The 18898-nt window shown below is 42.6% G+C and overlaps 1 protein-coding gene across 2 annotated transcripts in view; it reads right to left on the bottom strand.

Annotated features, from left to right (window-relative positions):
• CDH13 (cadherin 13) overlaps nucleotides 1–18374 on the bottom strand; it is a 442261-nt gene extending 423887 nt beyond the window's left edge. For both annotated transcript variants that reach the window (XM_059481271.1, XM_059481270.1), the window contains exon 1: nucleotides 18236–18374. In XM_059481271.1, the coding sequence (XP_059337254.1) occupies nucleotides 18236–18280 (45 nt within the window). In that variant the 5' untranslated portion in view covers nucleotides 18281–18374. The remainder of the gene's footprint in view (nucleotides 1–18235) is intronic.
• Between the last annotated feature and the right edge of the window lie 524 nt (nucleotides 18375–18898).

The raw sequence follows: 18898 nt of genomic DNA, 5'->3' as shown, positions 1-18898 counted from the left end.
CATCCCAGCTAAAATGAATTTAAGGACTCATCAGAGAAAGAAAATCTGATTTCTATCTTCTGTTAATACCACTATATATTAAATGCAGAAAACAAACAAAATGTTTATCTCTTATTAATACTTGACAGATAAACCTCTCGGACTTTAGAAACAACACCACAATTACTGCTCTCAAGTGTAATGTCAAAATGATGAAAAACTTTAAAAAGCAAGCATTTCTTTTCAAGATCTTGTCACTCAAATGCTGCATTACCCCTACAAAAGTCTAAGAAAAAAGTGCTAGGACAGAACTTATATACATGTGAATGTCATAATGCAATTTTGTATTTAAATTGTAGCGCTCATACTGGCTATCATTGTTTTCTTACCAAATGTTTCACTTACAGCAATCTGATCAATTATTATTCAAACAACTCACTCTTAGCTATTAGGTTTAACCTCTAGTTTGAATTAATTGTGTTATAAAGAAAAAAAAATCCATTTGCAGCAGTCAGCTGCCAGTTGTTTTGTGTAGGACTTCAAGCCAGCACTTCACCAGGGACATGAAGGATTGTCACATCTTATTTTTGTGCAGCACAGATGTTACACATAGAAAGGAAATCACCAACTTGGCCATGTGGGAAGTTTGGGCAGGTCTCAGTGCTCCCCTCCTCAGACCAGCTCAGAGCAAAGCCACAAACACTGGCAAGAGTGACAAATGTGGCACTTGCAGCCACCCAAGGAGCAGCCGGTGCCTGCACCAATATCTCACAAAGAGCTGCTGGCTGCCCTGAAGTAGGAAGATGAACACATTATTCCATGAAGGGGAAACCTGCAGTAATTTGTTCTCTCATGCAGAAGGAGAGGAGCATTCCTAGCACAGCACCTCCACTCCTTTCTCTGATCACAGCAAACTGCAGACAGCACATGGAGACAATGGGAACCCAATTCTTTCAGCAAGTTTAAACAGAAACACAGATCCAGCAACTGGCACGTGTTCCAGACATTGCTGCTCTAGGAATACCAGCAATTTCATGTCTGAATTCCCCAGTGCCTATCAGGATGCCAGAGGATGAAGTTGAAATGAAGCCTGATGACTTTTGTGAGTCAGTGCAGGATGGGGTTTATCCAGCAATGGCAAAGAGCAGCTGAGAGTAACCCATTATCCATCTGCCAGGACTCAAATGGATCCTCATAGAAAATATGTTTTCCAGTGCCTGACTGTCATGATTTAGAGGGTAGAGGGGAGAAGGTACAATATTGCAAGAGGAATAAAAGCTTACTGTGAGATAAATATTTTCTGCTTTTATTCTCAGATTTGTAAGCACAAAATTTGCTTTAAATGCTCACAAGCAAGTTAATTTAAGTTGCAAAGCAAAGAAAATGACAGAGTACTTCTGGAAAAGAAAAGAAACCTTGGGAAAAGAGGATAATATTCTTAAACCCCATTGACTCTAACCTTATTTTTCTTGAAGTAAAGCATTGATGCTGATGATGTATTTCAAATTATTGAACAAGAACTCCCCTTCAGGTGAAGTCATTCTGTGAACCACAATTCTCCAAGTGCTCTGAAAATACATCTTCACTGGCACAAAAGCCTGCAACATATCTAAGATGAGGACTGGCAGCACTGCACAAATAGAGGGATGGATTGCTCATTAAGGTACAAATTAATTACTATAATTAAAGTAATTAGTTCAAATAAACAGATTGAGTACAAGACTCTTTTCCAAGATCCCCCACAAGCCACGTTCCTCTGGGTTCTCACTACCAGGGTCAATGTGTACTGATGGGTGATTTGGGAATCCTCAGCTGTGACTGCAAAAAAAGCCTAATTGATAAAGTCTTCCTACAGGATTTTTCACAAGCTCCTCCTTTGATTTCAACTTGATTTTTTTTGCTCTTAAGAGTTCCTATCCTCAAAATGCTGTAAGAAGTCAGCAAAATAAAATCAGAAATACAGTAGCATGCAGGAATTGAGGTCCCTTCATTACATCCTGTTAATCCTGGTCCCCAGTAATGCAATTCTGCCTTGAAAAACACATCCAGGTGTTTGTAACTGTAATAAACAGCTGGAAAACACAACTGAGAAGAGTCACTTGGAACACAGGCCGTCTGTCTGTCCCCACATTTGCATTATCCTCCATTGCAATGGAGGCTCTGTGCAATTCCCATGCAGCTCTGCACTTGCAAGGAGCAGGTGCCCCAGTTAATCCAAACCCCAGCAGACAGCAAGAGTCCAACATCTCCTAAAACTCAGCTCACCTGCTCAGAACTAGGATTTCAGTTATCATCTAACAAAAGCTTACTGCTCAACTTCTGACTCTTCTAAATGCTGGCACCTTTTGACTAAGAATTTAGTCTTCATAGTGGTGTACGTATCAGTTTCTGCCACTGCAGCCAACATGTGAAAATCCCTGCCTGGTCTCCAGCAGTCCATAAAAATCTTACAGTAAATCCTGCAGCTGGAGATTTACTGCTGGTTCCTTGCTGGGTGCACTAGACAGCAAAAAGAAATAAACAGCTAATGTAAGAAAGAGCATTAACTTAATTCCACAGAACATTTAGAGATTTTATTATTATTACTTTCTGTTTTCTCTTGGTTCATAAAAAATTTGAAAACTTTGGAAGTTCTGTGAAAAGCAGAGTTATTTTTCTCCATCAGAAAAACCAGTTCTAGGGCAAAGATATCCTCAGAAACTCCAAAAACCCTGGAGACCTGACTGCAGGACAGTCTGTCAGGCAGCAGCTGACCCCTTTAAAGAAAGCTGAGTTACTGCTTTATGTTATAAAACCTTTTTTTCTTTAGTACACCAGAGATTTCTCACTGTTATGTTTCCAAGTCCCTTCCAGAGGCATGCTCATTACAGCTTAGGAATCTCTGGACAGGAAAAGCTCAGAGAGGACACAGTCCTGGGCCCCCAGACTGAAGCTGCAATTCTGAGATCTTGACACAGGTCAATGCACAGACAGATGGATTAAGGTTCTTGATTTCCAATATACTTTTCTCTGTTACAAGCATAATGCAGCATTGAGCATGTCAGGGACTACTCTTAGTGGCAAAAAAAACCCAAAAAAACAAACCAAGTTAATGGTTTCCAAAGTGCAGTTACCCACCAGACCACTGTGACATTTCAGGAGTCAAGAGGAGCTATTATTAGCTGTGTCTAAGAATATTGCAAGTTCCCACCCATGGAATCTGTGTGCAATCCTCCATTGAACTGGCAGCCGCTGCCTGTATCACTGCCACATGATTTGAAGCAGGCAAGTCTCAAAAAAACTGCCACAGCTCTGTGTAGCCAGCCTGAAAATACCCTCACTGCTCTAGGGAGATGAGTGATCCCTTTGGAATTGGTTTCTGGAACAGCAAACTAATGAATCACTAACAGCTCTAAAGTAGACAGAATGTATTGCAACACAGCATGTAGTGCTGCAGAGCTGAAGGAAATCTGTTTACAGTGCTTCAACAGACACTTGAAATCAAGATGCTCAACAAGGATGAGGCTGTTAAGAGAGAATTGAGGCTCCAAGTGCTGAAGCTCCGAGTGAAGTTATCCCCAGCAGGAGCAGCAGCCCTTCCCTGGTGCCAGGGGTGGGCTCTGACCCAAGAACAGCAAAGGCACAGCCCAAGGGAGGGCACCCACATGGAAACAGGGCAAGGGATGGAGCAAGGAGCAGCCCTGCTGGAGCCTGGCCCTCAGTGCTGACAGAGATCAGAAATCACTTCTGTCTCTCAGACACAGTGCCAGCCTGCCCCCAGCCACAGCAGCCTGGAAACCTTGTCACTATGATTTATGTGATCTTTGCTAATGGGGCAGGGTTGACACCAAACTTGGCATTCAAGCCAAAGGCCAGCCTGATGCATATGGTTGGTAGAATGGGAAAAGGCAATGCTTTACAGTTCAGATTCTTAGTGAAGCAGCTGTCTGAAAAAAGAAGCTAAAACACAGAAATAAGATCAAAGTCCACACAGAGTTTGCTGGGCTAGGAGAAAACCAAAGCTCAAAAAAACCCACTTCAAACTAAGGACACTCAAAGTCACAACTTTGAGTACACTCACTGCCCTGTTTTTTTCCCAGCCAAAGCTGGGCTGTTACACAAATGTGATGCTTTGGCCAAAAGGCCAGAAATGTAGTCCCAAAAGTATGCAGAAAAGAGCACAACTTTGAAGGGAGCTGTTAGAGCTTTATCTGAAAAAGACAAATTTCAATTTCAATTCACTAGTGCTGATTATCCAGTGACTAGTTACATATTTTACAGCAGAGAATTACTTAAGGCAGAATATCAGTTTATCCCTTCCTTTTCTACCTCTCTTTTTAAATGCACAAATTGTATAACTCTCCCAGTCCAGCAGCCTTGTTTCAGCATAAAGCCTTGCCAGTAGCACTGAACAGAACCAGAGAGAGCTTTCATTACAGGTGCTAAGGAAGCTGATCAGATATTTTATCCATTCACATAAAAATATGGAAAAAGAGGCAATTTAAAAGAAAAATTGATTATTACTTAGGCAGATTCCTCAAGATCTGTTGTCAGTGAAATTCATGTAAACACAGCCACAGGAGGTGACTACACAATGAACCAAGAAATAAGAAAGTGGAATAAGGAAAAAATGTTTCTCTCTGCTGCACAAGACTTGACCAGCATATGACAGGCAGCAGGGTAGTACAAATAAATTAAAGATGGACTATCATTAATAGCTAAGAAGCTTCAGACCAAAAAACCATCCAAATTCTACTGCAGTTACTGGAACATAGTTTTAGAAATATCAAAAACAGCTGTGGCAATGCCAGATCAGAGCCCTACCCAGGTGCTGCATAGTCTTCCTTCCCTTCCCCAAAGAGGTTCAAGATGAAAGTTTAACCTGGTCACCTCATTTAAAACCTACCCCTGACCCAGAACCTGGCACACAATTCTGCACACCCTGTACATCTCTTTAGGCTGGGACAGTTGGATTGCACATCCCTCCTCTGCTTGTAAAGCAAAGGAATGTTCTCACAAATCAACCACAGTTTTACAAGGAACAGAAGGGAGGATCTTCAGTTCCCACGATGTTTGGAGCATTGCTCAGAGCTGCACACCCTCCCCAGGAGCAGGGATGCCATGGGGAGTGGCACAAGGCTGATGTGCCCCCACCACAGTTCTGTTTCCATGCCCTGCCCCTCCAGGAGAGATCCAGTGAGACTGAACCCCGACACCACAGAGCACCAATGGAGTCTTTCCCTTTTGAAAGCAGCTCACACCACAGATATGAGGTGTGTGCATCCAAGCTATGGCTGCAGCTGGCTGAGGAGTTTGGCAGGAACTCCCCACAGGTGCCCCAGCCTTAGTTCTGTGTCAGTGCTGCTGATTTAAAGTGGCACTTCCAGGGAAACTTTACACTTGGAATACAGACACCTGCCCACCGGGCAAGTCAGTCAAGACCAGAGTGCCAATTACACAAACATAGCATGCCAGACAGTAAAGATTTTTGGCTGCAGCAGACATGAGGCCAATCCCTGACCTGGGGAAATCAAAGTTGACCTGCACCTCTACATCAATACCAGACTAACTCACACACAGTGGAACAGGAGGAGCAACAGTGGCGCTCAGGCCTGGAGGCCTCTGTGCTCCCAAGGCAGGAATCAGAATGCTGCTCTGCTTGCAGTCATTACACATGTACAAGGAAAAACTGCAAAGTAACTATTTTTCCTATTTTTGTTTTCTATTCAATGTTTTGAAAGGTCAAATGTATTTGCACTCTGCTGTGTTGCCTTTATCAGTGCTTAAACTCAAGCACTGCCAGATGAATCACGAGTGGTACAAACGCCCCAGAAATACAATGTCAGAAGCAGATCCATTGTACATGAATTGTATGCTCAGTTGTCAGGGGAGGATTGTTTCTATTTGAAGGACCTGCAGAAAATCAACAGCTAGTTTGGAAATGTGCCTGAAGCCAGGTTCTCTTCCTTTTAATCTCTTGCTCTTTAGCTAGCCTCCAAGAGTTGTCAGAAAAATAAGAGAAATGGATAAATCTGTGAAATTATATTAGGAAAAGCGGTAGGAGAGGGGAAGTCACATAATGTCTGACAAAACTTTGGAGCATTTCTCTTTCCTAGGAGTTGCCCCTTTTCAGCAAGACATCACCCAGTTGTTCCTGGTAGCTGCCTTACGTCATATTTATTGCTAGAAAACCATAACAGAGTTGTACTTCCCCTCTGAGATTCTCTGACCCTTTCCTATTTCCCATTTTCTTTGGGACATACATCCATCAGTAAACAGTTAAAATCCTGCTGGTGTCACACAGGGAGCATGTGGCAAGTCACCTTCCTGATCCACATAATCCAGCTTCAGACAATTAAAGAAGTGACATGCAAACAGCTCCAAAAGAAATTGCAAAGTGCTGTCCTGCAATGAAGGCTGCTTTGGCCTCATAATTTATACCCAGTTGTCTTCTGTTCTTTCCACTCCCATTCCTTCCCCATCCAATTAGTCAATTAGAGGGCGGGAAATTCTACATTTATTTCATCTGTGTGATAACAAGCTTGCCAAAGAATCAGTAGAATGGATTTAATGAATACAACGTCAAAGCAGTGGGGATAAATGTTGTCCATCAGGATAATAAAGCTCCACCAAAATATGAAATGTAAGAGAGGAGAGTTCTGTGGCAGCTAATGAATGCTGGAAATGGATAAAGAGTTTTACAAAGGATTAAATTTCCTGCCTCTCATAAACCAGCATGTTGATATACACAAACATGGATAAAACAGCATCACCATTTCCTGGTGCCAACAACTTCAGATGGAGATATGAGCAAGAGCTCTGGATATGGGTGTCAGCCTAAGCTCTGAGGCAAGGCTGTGCAAATGGAGATGTGGAAATCAGGCAAAATCAGACTGTGCTCCATTCCTGTATACATCTGTTGACTGCATCATAAACACAAAAGGCTGCTTTCCAAATCCTAACAGCTGCAAAGTGACAGAGCATTGAATACCATTTTTTCTTTTTCCCTTTGTTTTGCTTTCCTTTCCATTTTTATGCTTTAAGGTTTGCTCTTCTTTCTTGTACTCCTCAGTCAACCAGGGAAAAGGAGAAGAAATTCAGCAGCTATGTCAGCATGTTTATTAACAAATTACTACCCCAGCACTTCTGACTCCAGGACATCACCAACCTAACACCATTATTGGGGAGGATAAATGAAATTCTCTTTTCCACATGAAAAGAACTAAGGGAGAAAGGAATAGGGTGATATGAACATACCAGGAAAAGCACAAGTACTGACATTACAAAATTTTGAGTTCCCTACCACATGAGCCAAAGGTTAGAACACTGCACTAACTCTGGGGAAACTTCAGATTACCCAGTGAAAACATGACCCATGTGAAATGTTGAAGGAAAACAACTCCTTAAGTGTGTCTGGTTCTCTTCATAGTGCAAGAAAACCTCCATCCTCTTCTATCACCAAATAAAAACATCTTTAAGCACCACAAACAGGGATGGATTTTCCAGCAGAGCCTGCTGAACCTCATCTAAGTTAAACCACAGTAGTAAAAATTATTCATAGCAATAAAAATTATTCACCCTTTCCCCCAACACTAGGGGTTCTGGAGGAAAGTTTGAGTAGAAAAACTGAAAGCACTCAGACAATCTGAATTATTTTAACCAGATGGAGGAGAAAAGAGAAAAAAGCAATTTGAACAAGGAAATCACAGGAATGCTGATGCTTCCAGTCAGCCTGGAGGTAAGGCAGAGAGAACCATTCATGCTGTGCACGATGGCTTTTTATTCCTACGTATCCCAGCTAGACTCCACAAACACACAGCATGCAGAAATCAGAAGTCAAGAACAAGTTGGAGAAACAATTCAGTTCAGGTTCAACACAAGTTATTGCAGCCAAGCAAGTCAGTTTGTTTTACACAAACGCCTTCCCCCACCCCATAATCAATGTTTAGCTCCCATGCACAGCAAGAAACAGGTTCTGTGCTTGTGTGCCTTTGAATCCTGAAGGAGGAAAAACTTTGAAAATTCTATTAATTGGGAAGCAAGTGCAAGACTAAATCCTCATTTCAGAGAGACAAACACACAGGAAGAAGCAGCTCTTCTGAAAAATAAGACTTTGTGGATTTGTGGGGACTGTTGAAAGCCAGAGTCTCATGTTTTGGGCCTGCAACAAATGGTGCCTACCTAGTGCTCCCAGGAATTCAAACATTTGGGTGCATCTCTCTAACAGTGACACTTTACATTGGCAACATCTCACTTCCAGCAGCTAAACCTGGGGGGGGGGGGAAAACAGCCACAACCAGCAGCTCACCTCCTGCCAGAGCAGCCCAAGGTTTTGGCAGCTCTGCCTCCTCCAAACTGAGGAAAGGAAGGAAGACAGGAACCCCTGTCAGTGAGCAGATGGCAGAAGTATTCTGAGACTGTCGCCTGTTGCAATGGCAAGATGCAGAACCTCTGCCCTACCCAAGTTGGTTGTGCATTACCTGACCCCATTTTCTACCCCAAACTGCTGTGGTCTGAAATGCCTGGAGTGCCAGCCTCATCCTCCTCCTCTGCTCCACCTGGTCACTGTGCCAGCAGCCCTCACAAGCAGCAGCTATGAGCAAGCATTCTCCATTTCCTTATGCCTAAAGAGCTCTGTGCAGCTATGATTATATTTTATCTTATTAGTTTCCTCTCTGTGCAAGTATGGAGATATGCAGTTCCTTGGCAAATCATAACTAATTACATTCTCAAAAGTTGAGCTGGATTATTAAAATACTACTGGAAACACCACCTTCTGATTGGCCTAGAAACTGAATTTATTCTGGGCTCCCTCCAATCAGAATTAATCTTTCTGGAGTGGAATGAAGTGCCACCACTGAATCAACACCAGCAGCCCAAGTGACAGCAGGTGACATCATTACTCACCTAAGATAACAGACCTCAAGTCATTGAAACAGGCAGATGTTGGAGGCTGTCTCCCATTTCAGAATAATGCTCCTGTCGTAACCGAGCAGTTATTTTAGGGAAGCAAGGATAAATTCATTACTGTTGGTAAGGTGCTCAGCCATCACAGCAATAGAAGCTGTGTAAGCATCCTGGTACATGCACAGCAGGAATGCACGTGGCACTGACACCACCCATCCTTCACCCAGATAACAAAAGGAGGGCAATGCAATCAATCCACATCCTCTGGAGACTTGCTCCTGTGTTGGTGTGAGCAGTAATGCTTTGCTATGGCAAACACACACAAGTGAAGTTGAGAGATGTGCAAGACCAGAAGTAATTTCCAGAAAATTTCATTATTTATCCCCAGCATCCTTATCTTACTTCCTGGTAACACATAGTATGTGAACTTATCAGCTGCTTTTTTTTCAGATTACAATAATCGATACTCTCACCACACAAAGCACCAAATTTCTGCATTGATAACCAAACTGCAGAGATCAACAATTCAGGAAAACCATTGGTGACATTTAACACTGGATATTGCATTCTTGTTTATTATTTTTAAATAAGACATTGTTGCTTAAAACATTAGAAGAAAACAGTAATTTCAAAACTAGATGGTTTATCCATTCCCAAAAAGCAGGGAATATGGGTGCAAGACAGTATGCTCCCTTTACTTCAGGCTTTCCTGACCATCCCTACAGCTTTGTTCCCTAAACAATGCCTCTTGCAATGATATTGCCACATTCCACACAGAATCAGGTCCAGAAGCCCAAGTCCAAGACAGAGAATGGATTGAGAGTGCTCAAGGTCAGGCTGGACAGGGCTGGGAGCAATTGGTCTAGTGGAAGGTGTCCTTGCCCATGGCAGAATGGCTGGAATGAGATGCTCTTTAAGGTCCTGCCAACTCAAACCATTTTATGATCCATTATTAAGGAGAGATTATCAAATATGCACCTGACTAGTTTAGTGTTCAAGTCAGAGCTGTGTATTCATAAATTGACAGGAATATCAATATCCATAAATCACGATTTATAGAGTTCAGAGTCCACTTAGTTCAATCTGATCATGAATTATGAAAACAAACATTTTAGAAAACAATAAATTCACTTTGCCTGGCACAAAATACAACCTTCAGGTAACAAGCTAAACAATATACCCAAAAACCAAGACAGAATTTTATGTATTGTTCTATTTCATATCATTCCCATTTGTCTTTACCCACAGGGATTTCATTTTGCAATTCACCTGGATTATAACCAAGACTTCCTGGCACTTGCAAGACCAGTTATCTTGGCAGAAGGTCAAGCTGAACACCTTTAATTTGGCTGGTTATTTAACTGTACAGATCAACTCAAACCCGCAGCTGAGATATCCATTCTTGCTGAAAGCACAGTTGGAGCTGCTCAGCTTCCTCTGACAGAGCTCTGAAACAATGGGTTTGATGGGGAAGGAAATGCCCATCCAATTCTAAGGCCTAAATCCATCTCCTTTCACTCAGGAGCAAAGTACCAGATGCTCTGGATTTCCTGCTTTGTCAACTCTAGAGCAGTGCTATGTTCAGTTCTCACATTTTGTTATAGCTGTTTGTTGTCTGATAAAACGCAGCTCCTCAGGGACAGCACTGGGCTGTCTCAAGAGAAGTGTATAAATACACCTTATTTGGCAGCAGAGGAACGCAAAGCAAGAAGGTTTGTCTATGGGAAAATGCCAGATCCTGGGGAAAACCATTTCTGGGGTTTTCTCTTCTCCCAAGCAGTTACCTCCTGCTGAAATTGCAACTATACACAAGAACACTGTAACAGGCTAAGGAAAGGGAAATTTTACAACATACTCCCCTGCCTCTATCCTTTTATGCTGTCTCTACAAGCTGTGGATCATCCTCCTATTTCAGGCAGCTGAGATAATTCCCTTTATACAGTGACCCCATGGACAACTGCCAGCTTTTGTTTTACACTTACAGGTTCAAAATCCCCTGCGTTTGACTCCAGGACTCTTTACTGACAACTTGTACAGAAGCCCAACTCCAAGTTATGCCAAGAAGATGAAAAGAAGGAGATTGAGTGTCTATAAAGTAGATGAGCCAATTATCAGCATGATAAGTGCTTTGTAACACGTTTGGGGTTTTTTGCTCCGTGGCAGTTTGAACAAAACTCAACGTGTCAATGCTTTTATTGATTTGAAGCAATATAAGCAGTTATCCACGCTCTTTCTACGTGAGCCACAGCTGTGTTCCTGCCCATGTGGCAGCCAGCCATTAATGCAGGAATCAGGACTCCCTCAGCTGTGTCCAGCCAAGTTTGTCAGCCCTGCCTTGGAGCAGGGAAGGAGCTCTCACACCCAGCCCTGGGAAGGGAGAGGGGTAACAAACACCCAAACAGTAACAGCTGAGGTAACCTGAGCTTACAGGTTTGTAAGTGAGCAACTCCTGTCCTGGATTCCAGTTTTGGGTATAAATATTTCTTTGCATACAGCCACATTTACAGCACTGTGACACCTTAATGACCTAGTACCTGAGGTCTCAAGCATTTTGAGTCCTTGTTACACACAAGTTCCACAAGGCCCATCTGCCATGATTACTCAAAATCCTAAATAGTCTGCAAACTTTTAGAAACACACTTGCTGTCTGCACTGTTAACACAGACTTCATACACACAAGAATTATTTGTTCTTCATTACATACCAGGCTGCAAAGTCCCTGGGAATTTAATATTAACTTTTAGAAATATATACATTGCCATTACTAGTAAGGAATTAAGTATTAGTTGTTCACAGCAAGAGAATTAAATAATTTAGACCAAAATAAATAGCTATTATTAGTGGTTTGCTAGGTATTTTTATCTATTTAAATTAATATTTTGGAAGTAAAACCTTTCTAAAATGGAGTCTAAGGAATGCTAGGTAATAAAATCTTATTAATTTCAGGAAACTGTGTAAGGGTGTCTAATTTTGAGACATTTCAAAAGCTTGAAGATGGATGTTCAGTTTCCTAAGAACAAGGCCCCTAAAGATACCAAATTAGACATCCATACATGGACATTCAGAGATATCAGAAGTTATTTAAACACCTTAATCAGCTTTTCCAAGTGGTTAGAGATACTGAAAACTGCTGTGTGCTGAAGAGATTCACCCCACTCTTAATACCTCATATGTATTTTAGTCTGTTCATAGAACTGTTCTAACCAGCTCCATCGAACCAAATCTTAAAATCCTTCTTTTTTTCCTCTAGCCAAGAAAATTAATGGTGCAAAACAGTAGAATATTGGATAAGATAGGAGCAGAATGAGTTCCCTTCATATGAAACAGTAAGGCTTTCAAAGAATTAAATTCTTCCATTTGACAGAGAATACAGTCTACATCACACACACCAAAAAAAAAAAAAAAAAAATTAAAAAGCAGTAGTGGGAAAATTTCCAAGACCTCCAAGTAATGAAACAGTGGCTAATAAAGCAAGTCTTATTTTTCTCTCCTCTTTGGCATTTAATATCCTCCTAATTTGTGTACACTAACATTGTGTTAGCTGCAGGACACATGAAGTGACAGAAAAACACAGCCTCCCCTCTGGGCTGGTCCCTTCCATCTGGTGATCAGGACAGGGCACAGTGCAACCATATGGCCATGATCAAGAACCCACTAATATCATCCAGAGTTAGCTGGGAAATGCAATAGCCCACTTAGTCTCCTAAGGATGATAAATGCCTCTCATTCTGCTTCTCCTCCCCAGTGGACATTGCAGATTTGTCTTCTTGCCTGCACAGATGAACCTCTAGTTAGAATCACAGAATATGTGGAATTGGAAGGGACTCACAAGGGTTATCGAGTCCAACTCCCAGCCCTGCACAGGACCATCCTCCAGAGTCACCCCATGTGCCCAAGAGCATTGCCCAAACTCTTCTTGAGCTCTCTCAGGCTCAGTGGTGCAACCCACTGCCCTGGGGAGACGATTGCATACTCTGGGTGAAAAACTTTTCCCAATATCAAATCCAAACCTCCCATGACACAACTTCAGGCCATTCCCTGGTGTCCTGCACTGGTCACACAGAGCAGAAATCAGTGCCTGCTCCTCCTCTTCTCACAATGAAGTTGTGACTGCAGTGAGGTCTCCCCTCAGTCTCCTCTTCTCCAGATGAAGAGAAGTGCCCCCAGACACTCCTCACACCACTTCCCCTCAAGGCCCCTCACAATCTTCATTGCCCTGCTTTGGACACTCTAAGAGTTTAATACCTTTGTTATATTGTGGTGACCAAAACTGCCCTCAGCACTCGAGCTGAGGCCACCTCAGTGGAGAGCAGAGCAGGACAATCCTCTCCCAGATGGCAAAGCTGAACCTGAGGCCCCCTTGTAACACTTGCCCCTGCTGGCTGGAACACCAGTGATTCACACTAAAACAGTGAATTCTGCCCCTGTAACTGTCCATAAAACAAAAAAAAAAAAAAAAAAACAACCCTGCTAACCTGACCTTTGTACTCAAAGTCCTGAATGAAGCCTCCATCCTCCAGAAAGGTTTGCTTTATCACAGGTTCCCAGCCAGGTAATAATTAGTGTTGACTCCATGCTTCTCAGAAGGCTGATTAATCACTTTACCACACTACACTTATTAAGAAACCAATCCCCCTTACAAACAGCCAGAACACAGGTGGAACCAATGGGCCCTCCAATGCAAACACCATCAGCACTGGCCAATCATAAACCATCCTTTGGTGAACAAATCTCCACAACACATTCCACCTGTTCACAACAGGTGCAGCCAGTTAAGGTCATAATGGTTTATTCATTCTTTTCTCTGATCTTCTCACAGCCTTCCCCAGGCCAATCCTGAGAAAGTTGTGCCTGTTGCTCTCTGTGGCCAGAGAGCTGCTGCCACAGGTTTGTGCTGTCACATGAACTCTGAAACCTGAGGCCAAAGTCCTGACATGCAGCACACTGGTGCAACCCAGCAGCTGAAGATTGGAGATGCAGCTCCAGCAGTGATGCTGCAAGAGTGGAACACAGAGCTCTGTTATCTGCCTTGCTTTTACATATTGATAGAATGGGAAGAACCTGCTTATCTTGCAGCAAACAGGAAGAAAAAGAAGCCAGAACTTCACAACTCCTTGAAGGGGCACCACTGTTGCCATCTAAGTGGTTCTCATAGAACCTGCTCCACTGAGACAGCTTTTAGGAATACCCATTTCTTAGCTGCCAAGTCACTAAAAGTCAAGTCAATAATCCCAGTGGATCACAGCACAAATATTACATGTGCTAAGAAAACCTTTTTGTCTTCTATAACAAACCCCCCTTGCTTAGCAGTCAGGGCTGTGGTCAGGTCCTGTGTAAGGACATTTTTAGAGGTTAGAGCTGTAGCCAAAAGCCATTGTAATTCACCAGTGCCAACCTTCCCTCCAAGGTAATATTTGAGAAATAGGACAGCACAACTGCTGGAATGGCTCTGTGTTTTGGGAGACACCATCTTGTGAATGAGATAAGCAACTGGAAGATGGGTTTTGATTGCATAGCCAAAAATGATGGCCTGAAACTGTGGGGAGCAAACATCAGCCTGCTCACAAAGTGCTCATCAGTAGAAATAATTATACAGAGTAATTGACAATTGAGTTTCTCTAACATTTTTAAAGTATTTTTACAACTTTGATATGGCAAAATAACCACAGGACTTCTCTAGAACTCTCAAATAACAAGACCAACATGACAGAACAGGGAGATACTTGGTCAGAATTTGAGCACAATCTGCAATGTTCTATCAACACACTTCTGTGAGCAAGACTTGTCTTTTTTCCTGAAGCTGTTAAATTCCTTTTGCTTTCAATACCTGGGTGCCGCCTTTCAAGCTGTGCATGGAGCCCTCTTCTGGAGAAATTTGAACAAATGAAAGCTTAAAAATGCAGCAGTGTGAGCTCTGCATTAGGGGGAAGAGTTTGAGGACTAATTTTCTCTATTCACTCTAATGACAAGCTTGTAAAATCTACACATTTTTCCAATTTACTTGGTTGCAACCCAGTGAAACGTGACAGTTATTGTTAAAATTATAAAAAATATGGGACTTTTTCCTCACTCTGTAAGCCTTACTTACAAATTTTGAGTCATCTCTCTGCATGAAATGCATAACACAATAAGGGAAGCCTGTGAACAACTTTTGTCTTAAAACAAATATTTTGTATATAGGTTTTAGAAAATACCCTTTGGGGAAAATATAAAACACACAGATTTGTAATTCTATCAGATCAGAGTATGCATTTACTGTTTACTGTACCCTGTATAGTGAACTGCATAAGCTACCAGAGTACATTTACTTTTTATTGTCAGCTTCAGATCAATAAAGCTGTATATTATAGTTATGCTTTGGAGCTTTAAAGGTGAATCTGAATTAAAGATTACTTGAAACATCTCTTTCATTTATTCCAGCTAATGCTCAGTTTTCCTCTTGGTGAAAATAGAACAGTTGGTAGTAGTGTAGACTAAATCTTTGCAAAAGGAAAAATTAATTTATTGCTCACCTGTTTACCTCAGTTTTTACATACATACTTAATGAGCTGCTTTGATATGAAAAAGTGCTTCCCCATTTTTATCCTTTTAAAGCCTCAAAAGGCAAAGTTTTTGTACTTTAAAAACACAGTTGAATTAGAGGCAGACCAAGAAAACACGAAAACCAAGTTACTAAATTTATAAATGGGCTTTTCATTAAAAATAAGCCTTTTACAGTCCATGTTCCTATTGACATAAAAGAATTTCCTCAAACTTTTTTCTCTACACTGCAAACTTTGCTATCATTACTTTGAAACTAAGTTATCACTATCTTCTGCCTCCACAGAAAGATTACTAGATTGCACCTGCTTAGAAAGGATTCCATCAAACTTGGTCCCTTTCTGGTTCCACTAGCATGGCATCATATGAGACATTCTTGCTACTCCTAAGGGAGAAAAAAAGAAAACGTGCAGAAAAAGATCCCCAAATGTGTTACAACCACCACACAAGCAGATGGCTGCATTTGTTTAATATGTTGTTTCTCACATTCTTCTGTTTACTTTTCCTGTCACATGGAAGTTGTGTATGTGGGGTGTCAAAGAGAAAAGCCAAACAGTGTTTCAGTAAATTCCATCTCTTTCCCTAGCATGGCACCCACTCCAATTCATGCTTTAACCTGCCAATACTCAACAGCCTAGACCTGCAGACAGAATTACATACACTTCCATATTACAGTCTGATTCATTCCCCAATTCATTAACTCTTAGACATGATCTGGAAAGTGAACTTGGACATGCACTAGCTCACATGGTGGAGAGAGACATGGCCAGATAGAGCTGTACAAGCTGAGAAAGGAGGCAGAGGGCAATTTGAGCAATTAAGCTGGAAGTAAGGGTAAAGCACCACAAGCTCAACCCTGCAGTACTCATCTCAGCCCAGCCTGGGGAGAAACTCTGAAGTATCACTGAAAATCATCAATAAAGAGCAGAGGGTGTTTTCAGAATCAGGTGTCTGCACCTATCACATTTTAAGTAATCATTACTGTTAAAAAAATGCCAGCTATGTTTCATAGACCCAAGAAGTCCACCCTCTTGTATCATACACATTCTGCTTTCTTACAAGCGACCACTAAAGAAAATCCAAACTCAAGCTGATTAATTCAGTGGTATATTGGAGAAGCACAACAAAAAAAAAAAAACCTCAAAACAGAGAGAAAGCCAAGCAAAGCAGATGGGAGGTCTCAAAGCCAAGAGGAGAGCACCAGTTCAGTACATCCACAGGTTACCCTTCCACTGCCTGCGCCCTCTCTCTCCCCTCTGCTCCCTGAGCATTGCCTCCCCCTGCCAGCCCAGGCTGGATCTCAGCCCACTTGTGACAACTTCTTGTCCCCAGGAGCCCTCTGGGTTTCCCCAGCCCACAGGGCAGAGCTCAGCCCTCCCTGGGCAGCAGCTGAGCCAGTCCCAGCAGAGCCAGAGCCTGCCCTCGGATGGTGCCAGGGAGCCCAGCCCTGGCTGGCAGAGTGGCCCTGCCAGGAACTCTCCATGTGGCACCAGCACACGCTGCTCGGCACCAAACCCATGGCCCCAGGCAGCTGCTTTCATTTGTTCCACTCCTCGGAGCAGGGCTGGTATCCCGAACCCACCCAAATGCCTTTGTGCTTGCTCACTCCCAACCCAGCCGCGGAGCCTCCTGCTGTCCCACAGCTCCGACCACCCAGGTCCCTGCCCTGACTCCCGAGCAGGTTAAACCAGGACCTGAGTGCCCTAACCTTGTGGATCACCCTACTGCCTCCTCCTCCTCACACTCGGTGCAGCTGCTCTAGCAATAAAGCTCTCCCAGTGGTGATCCCTCACCGTTTGTCTCCTTACTGCCCTGTTTGGGATTAGCAGACCAAATGCCTGCTGGAGGTCGCAGTTACACAAACACAGGGGGTCAAGCTCAGTGTCCCAAGCACTTGTTTGACACTAAACCCCACCAACCCTCCAAGGGTTAACAAACCCACTCGATTCAAAAAGGAATTAACTTTCATCCCTGCTCGGTGCAGAGGATCTCAGCCCACTGACACTAAACGCAAGTTTACAGAGCCCCCGAGACAAAAGGAGGGAGAATGCACTGAAGCTGGACAACAACAAAGGATTTCCAGCCCTGCTCTGAGCTGCCCAAGAGTGAGCCCTGTGACAGCGGCGAGGGGAAAAGAGAGTGACCAGCTGAGAAGTGAAAGCCCAGCGAGTCCCTGTGCTTTGACAGGCAGCAGCAGCGGGGCTCCGGCAGCTCCGTGTTTTTAAGGCTGGGTGTTTTTTCCTCTCCTTTCTGGCAGAGGGGGATCTATTACATTTAATAAGAGAAAGGCTACACAGCAAGTCACTGCCGGAGTGTTGCACATCTATCAGGAGAGTACGGCGAAGGGAGCCTTTTGGAAGGTCTGATTTTATTTTTCCTCCATATTCCCCCCCTCTAATTCTTTTATTTTTTTAAAAAAAAAGCAATAAATAACGTGAGGTGCCTGTAACAGTCTATAAACCTACTACCCAGCACAAGGCACAGAGAAAAAGAGGCAAATCAAAGTTGCAGCATTTGATATGACAGAAAATATTGCCGCTGCAGCTGCAACCGAGACACTTGAAAGATTCCCCCCCGCCACCCTTCCTGAAGGGAAACAAAAAAATGCTATATATCACACGGCAAATTGGTTGTAATTGTAAATCAGGGGACTATGAGATCCTGCATTCCTAGCAACTGCCTCAGAGCAGAGATCCTGCATCTTTAAACAGTAATTCAAGAAATGTATAATTACTCAGAAATCAGAGCTGAATTACAAATACTTTCAAATCCAAATGCACAAAAGCAGTAAGATGAAAGAAAGCAAGGAAAAAAACCACACATTTCTTACCTGGGACAGCAGAAAAGACAGAGTAAGTTGAGTTTTGTGCTGCATTTTGCCAGACTAGAAGGTACCAGAGGCTTTTTCATTCATGCACTCGGCTGCACTGAGCATATTTTCACTGTGAAACAGCCTTTGAGAAGAGACTCTGCCTTGAGAGCCAGCCAACTTCCCAAATAGATCAGCAGCATCATCACTAAAGCATTGGATAGAGTCTGATGACCAGAACCAATGGCTTTACAAGGATGATTTCTTCACAAAGCATCCCCATTTTGCATCACACATATTGAGCAAGCACCTCTACAAACACAGCACCTTTAGAAAGCATTTTTGCTTTGGTGTATTTCTGTTTAGTTTCCACCTAACATCATGCTTTACATATCTCAATAGTATTTTCCCTTTTAGAGAATGGAATTGAACAGAGGGAAATAAGAGCAACTCTGAGCACCACTGCAAAGAGATTCTCTTTATTAAAATGTTAATAAGGTAAACTTATTTTTAATAATTCAAAAAAATGACCTCTGCTGTTTTGGTTACTTCCAAGCCTTAGAAGGAGAACACACAGAGATTTTTCAGTGCAGTGGAAATATAGGTTATATTTTGTATTTTCCCCTCAATCTCACAAATCACAACCCAGACAGATCCATTCTAGCCTGCAGAAAAAATGCATCA

Source organism: Ammospiza nelsoni, chromosome 13, assembly GCF_027579445.1.
Source record: "Ammospiza nelsoni isolate bAmmNel1 chromosome 13, bAmmNel1.pri, whole genome shotgun sequence".
Lineage (NCBI taxonomy): Eukaryota > Metazoa > Chordata > Aves > Passeriformes > Passerellidae > Ammospiza > Ammospiza nelsoni.
Note: the sequence above shows the minus strand (reverse complement) of the source record. Positions and strands in the feature narration are given on the sequence as shown.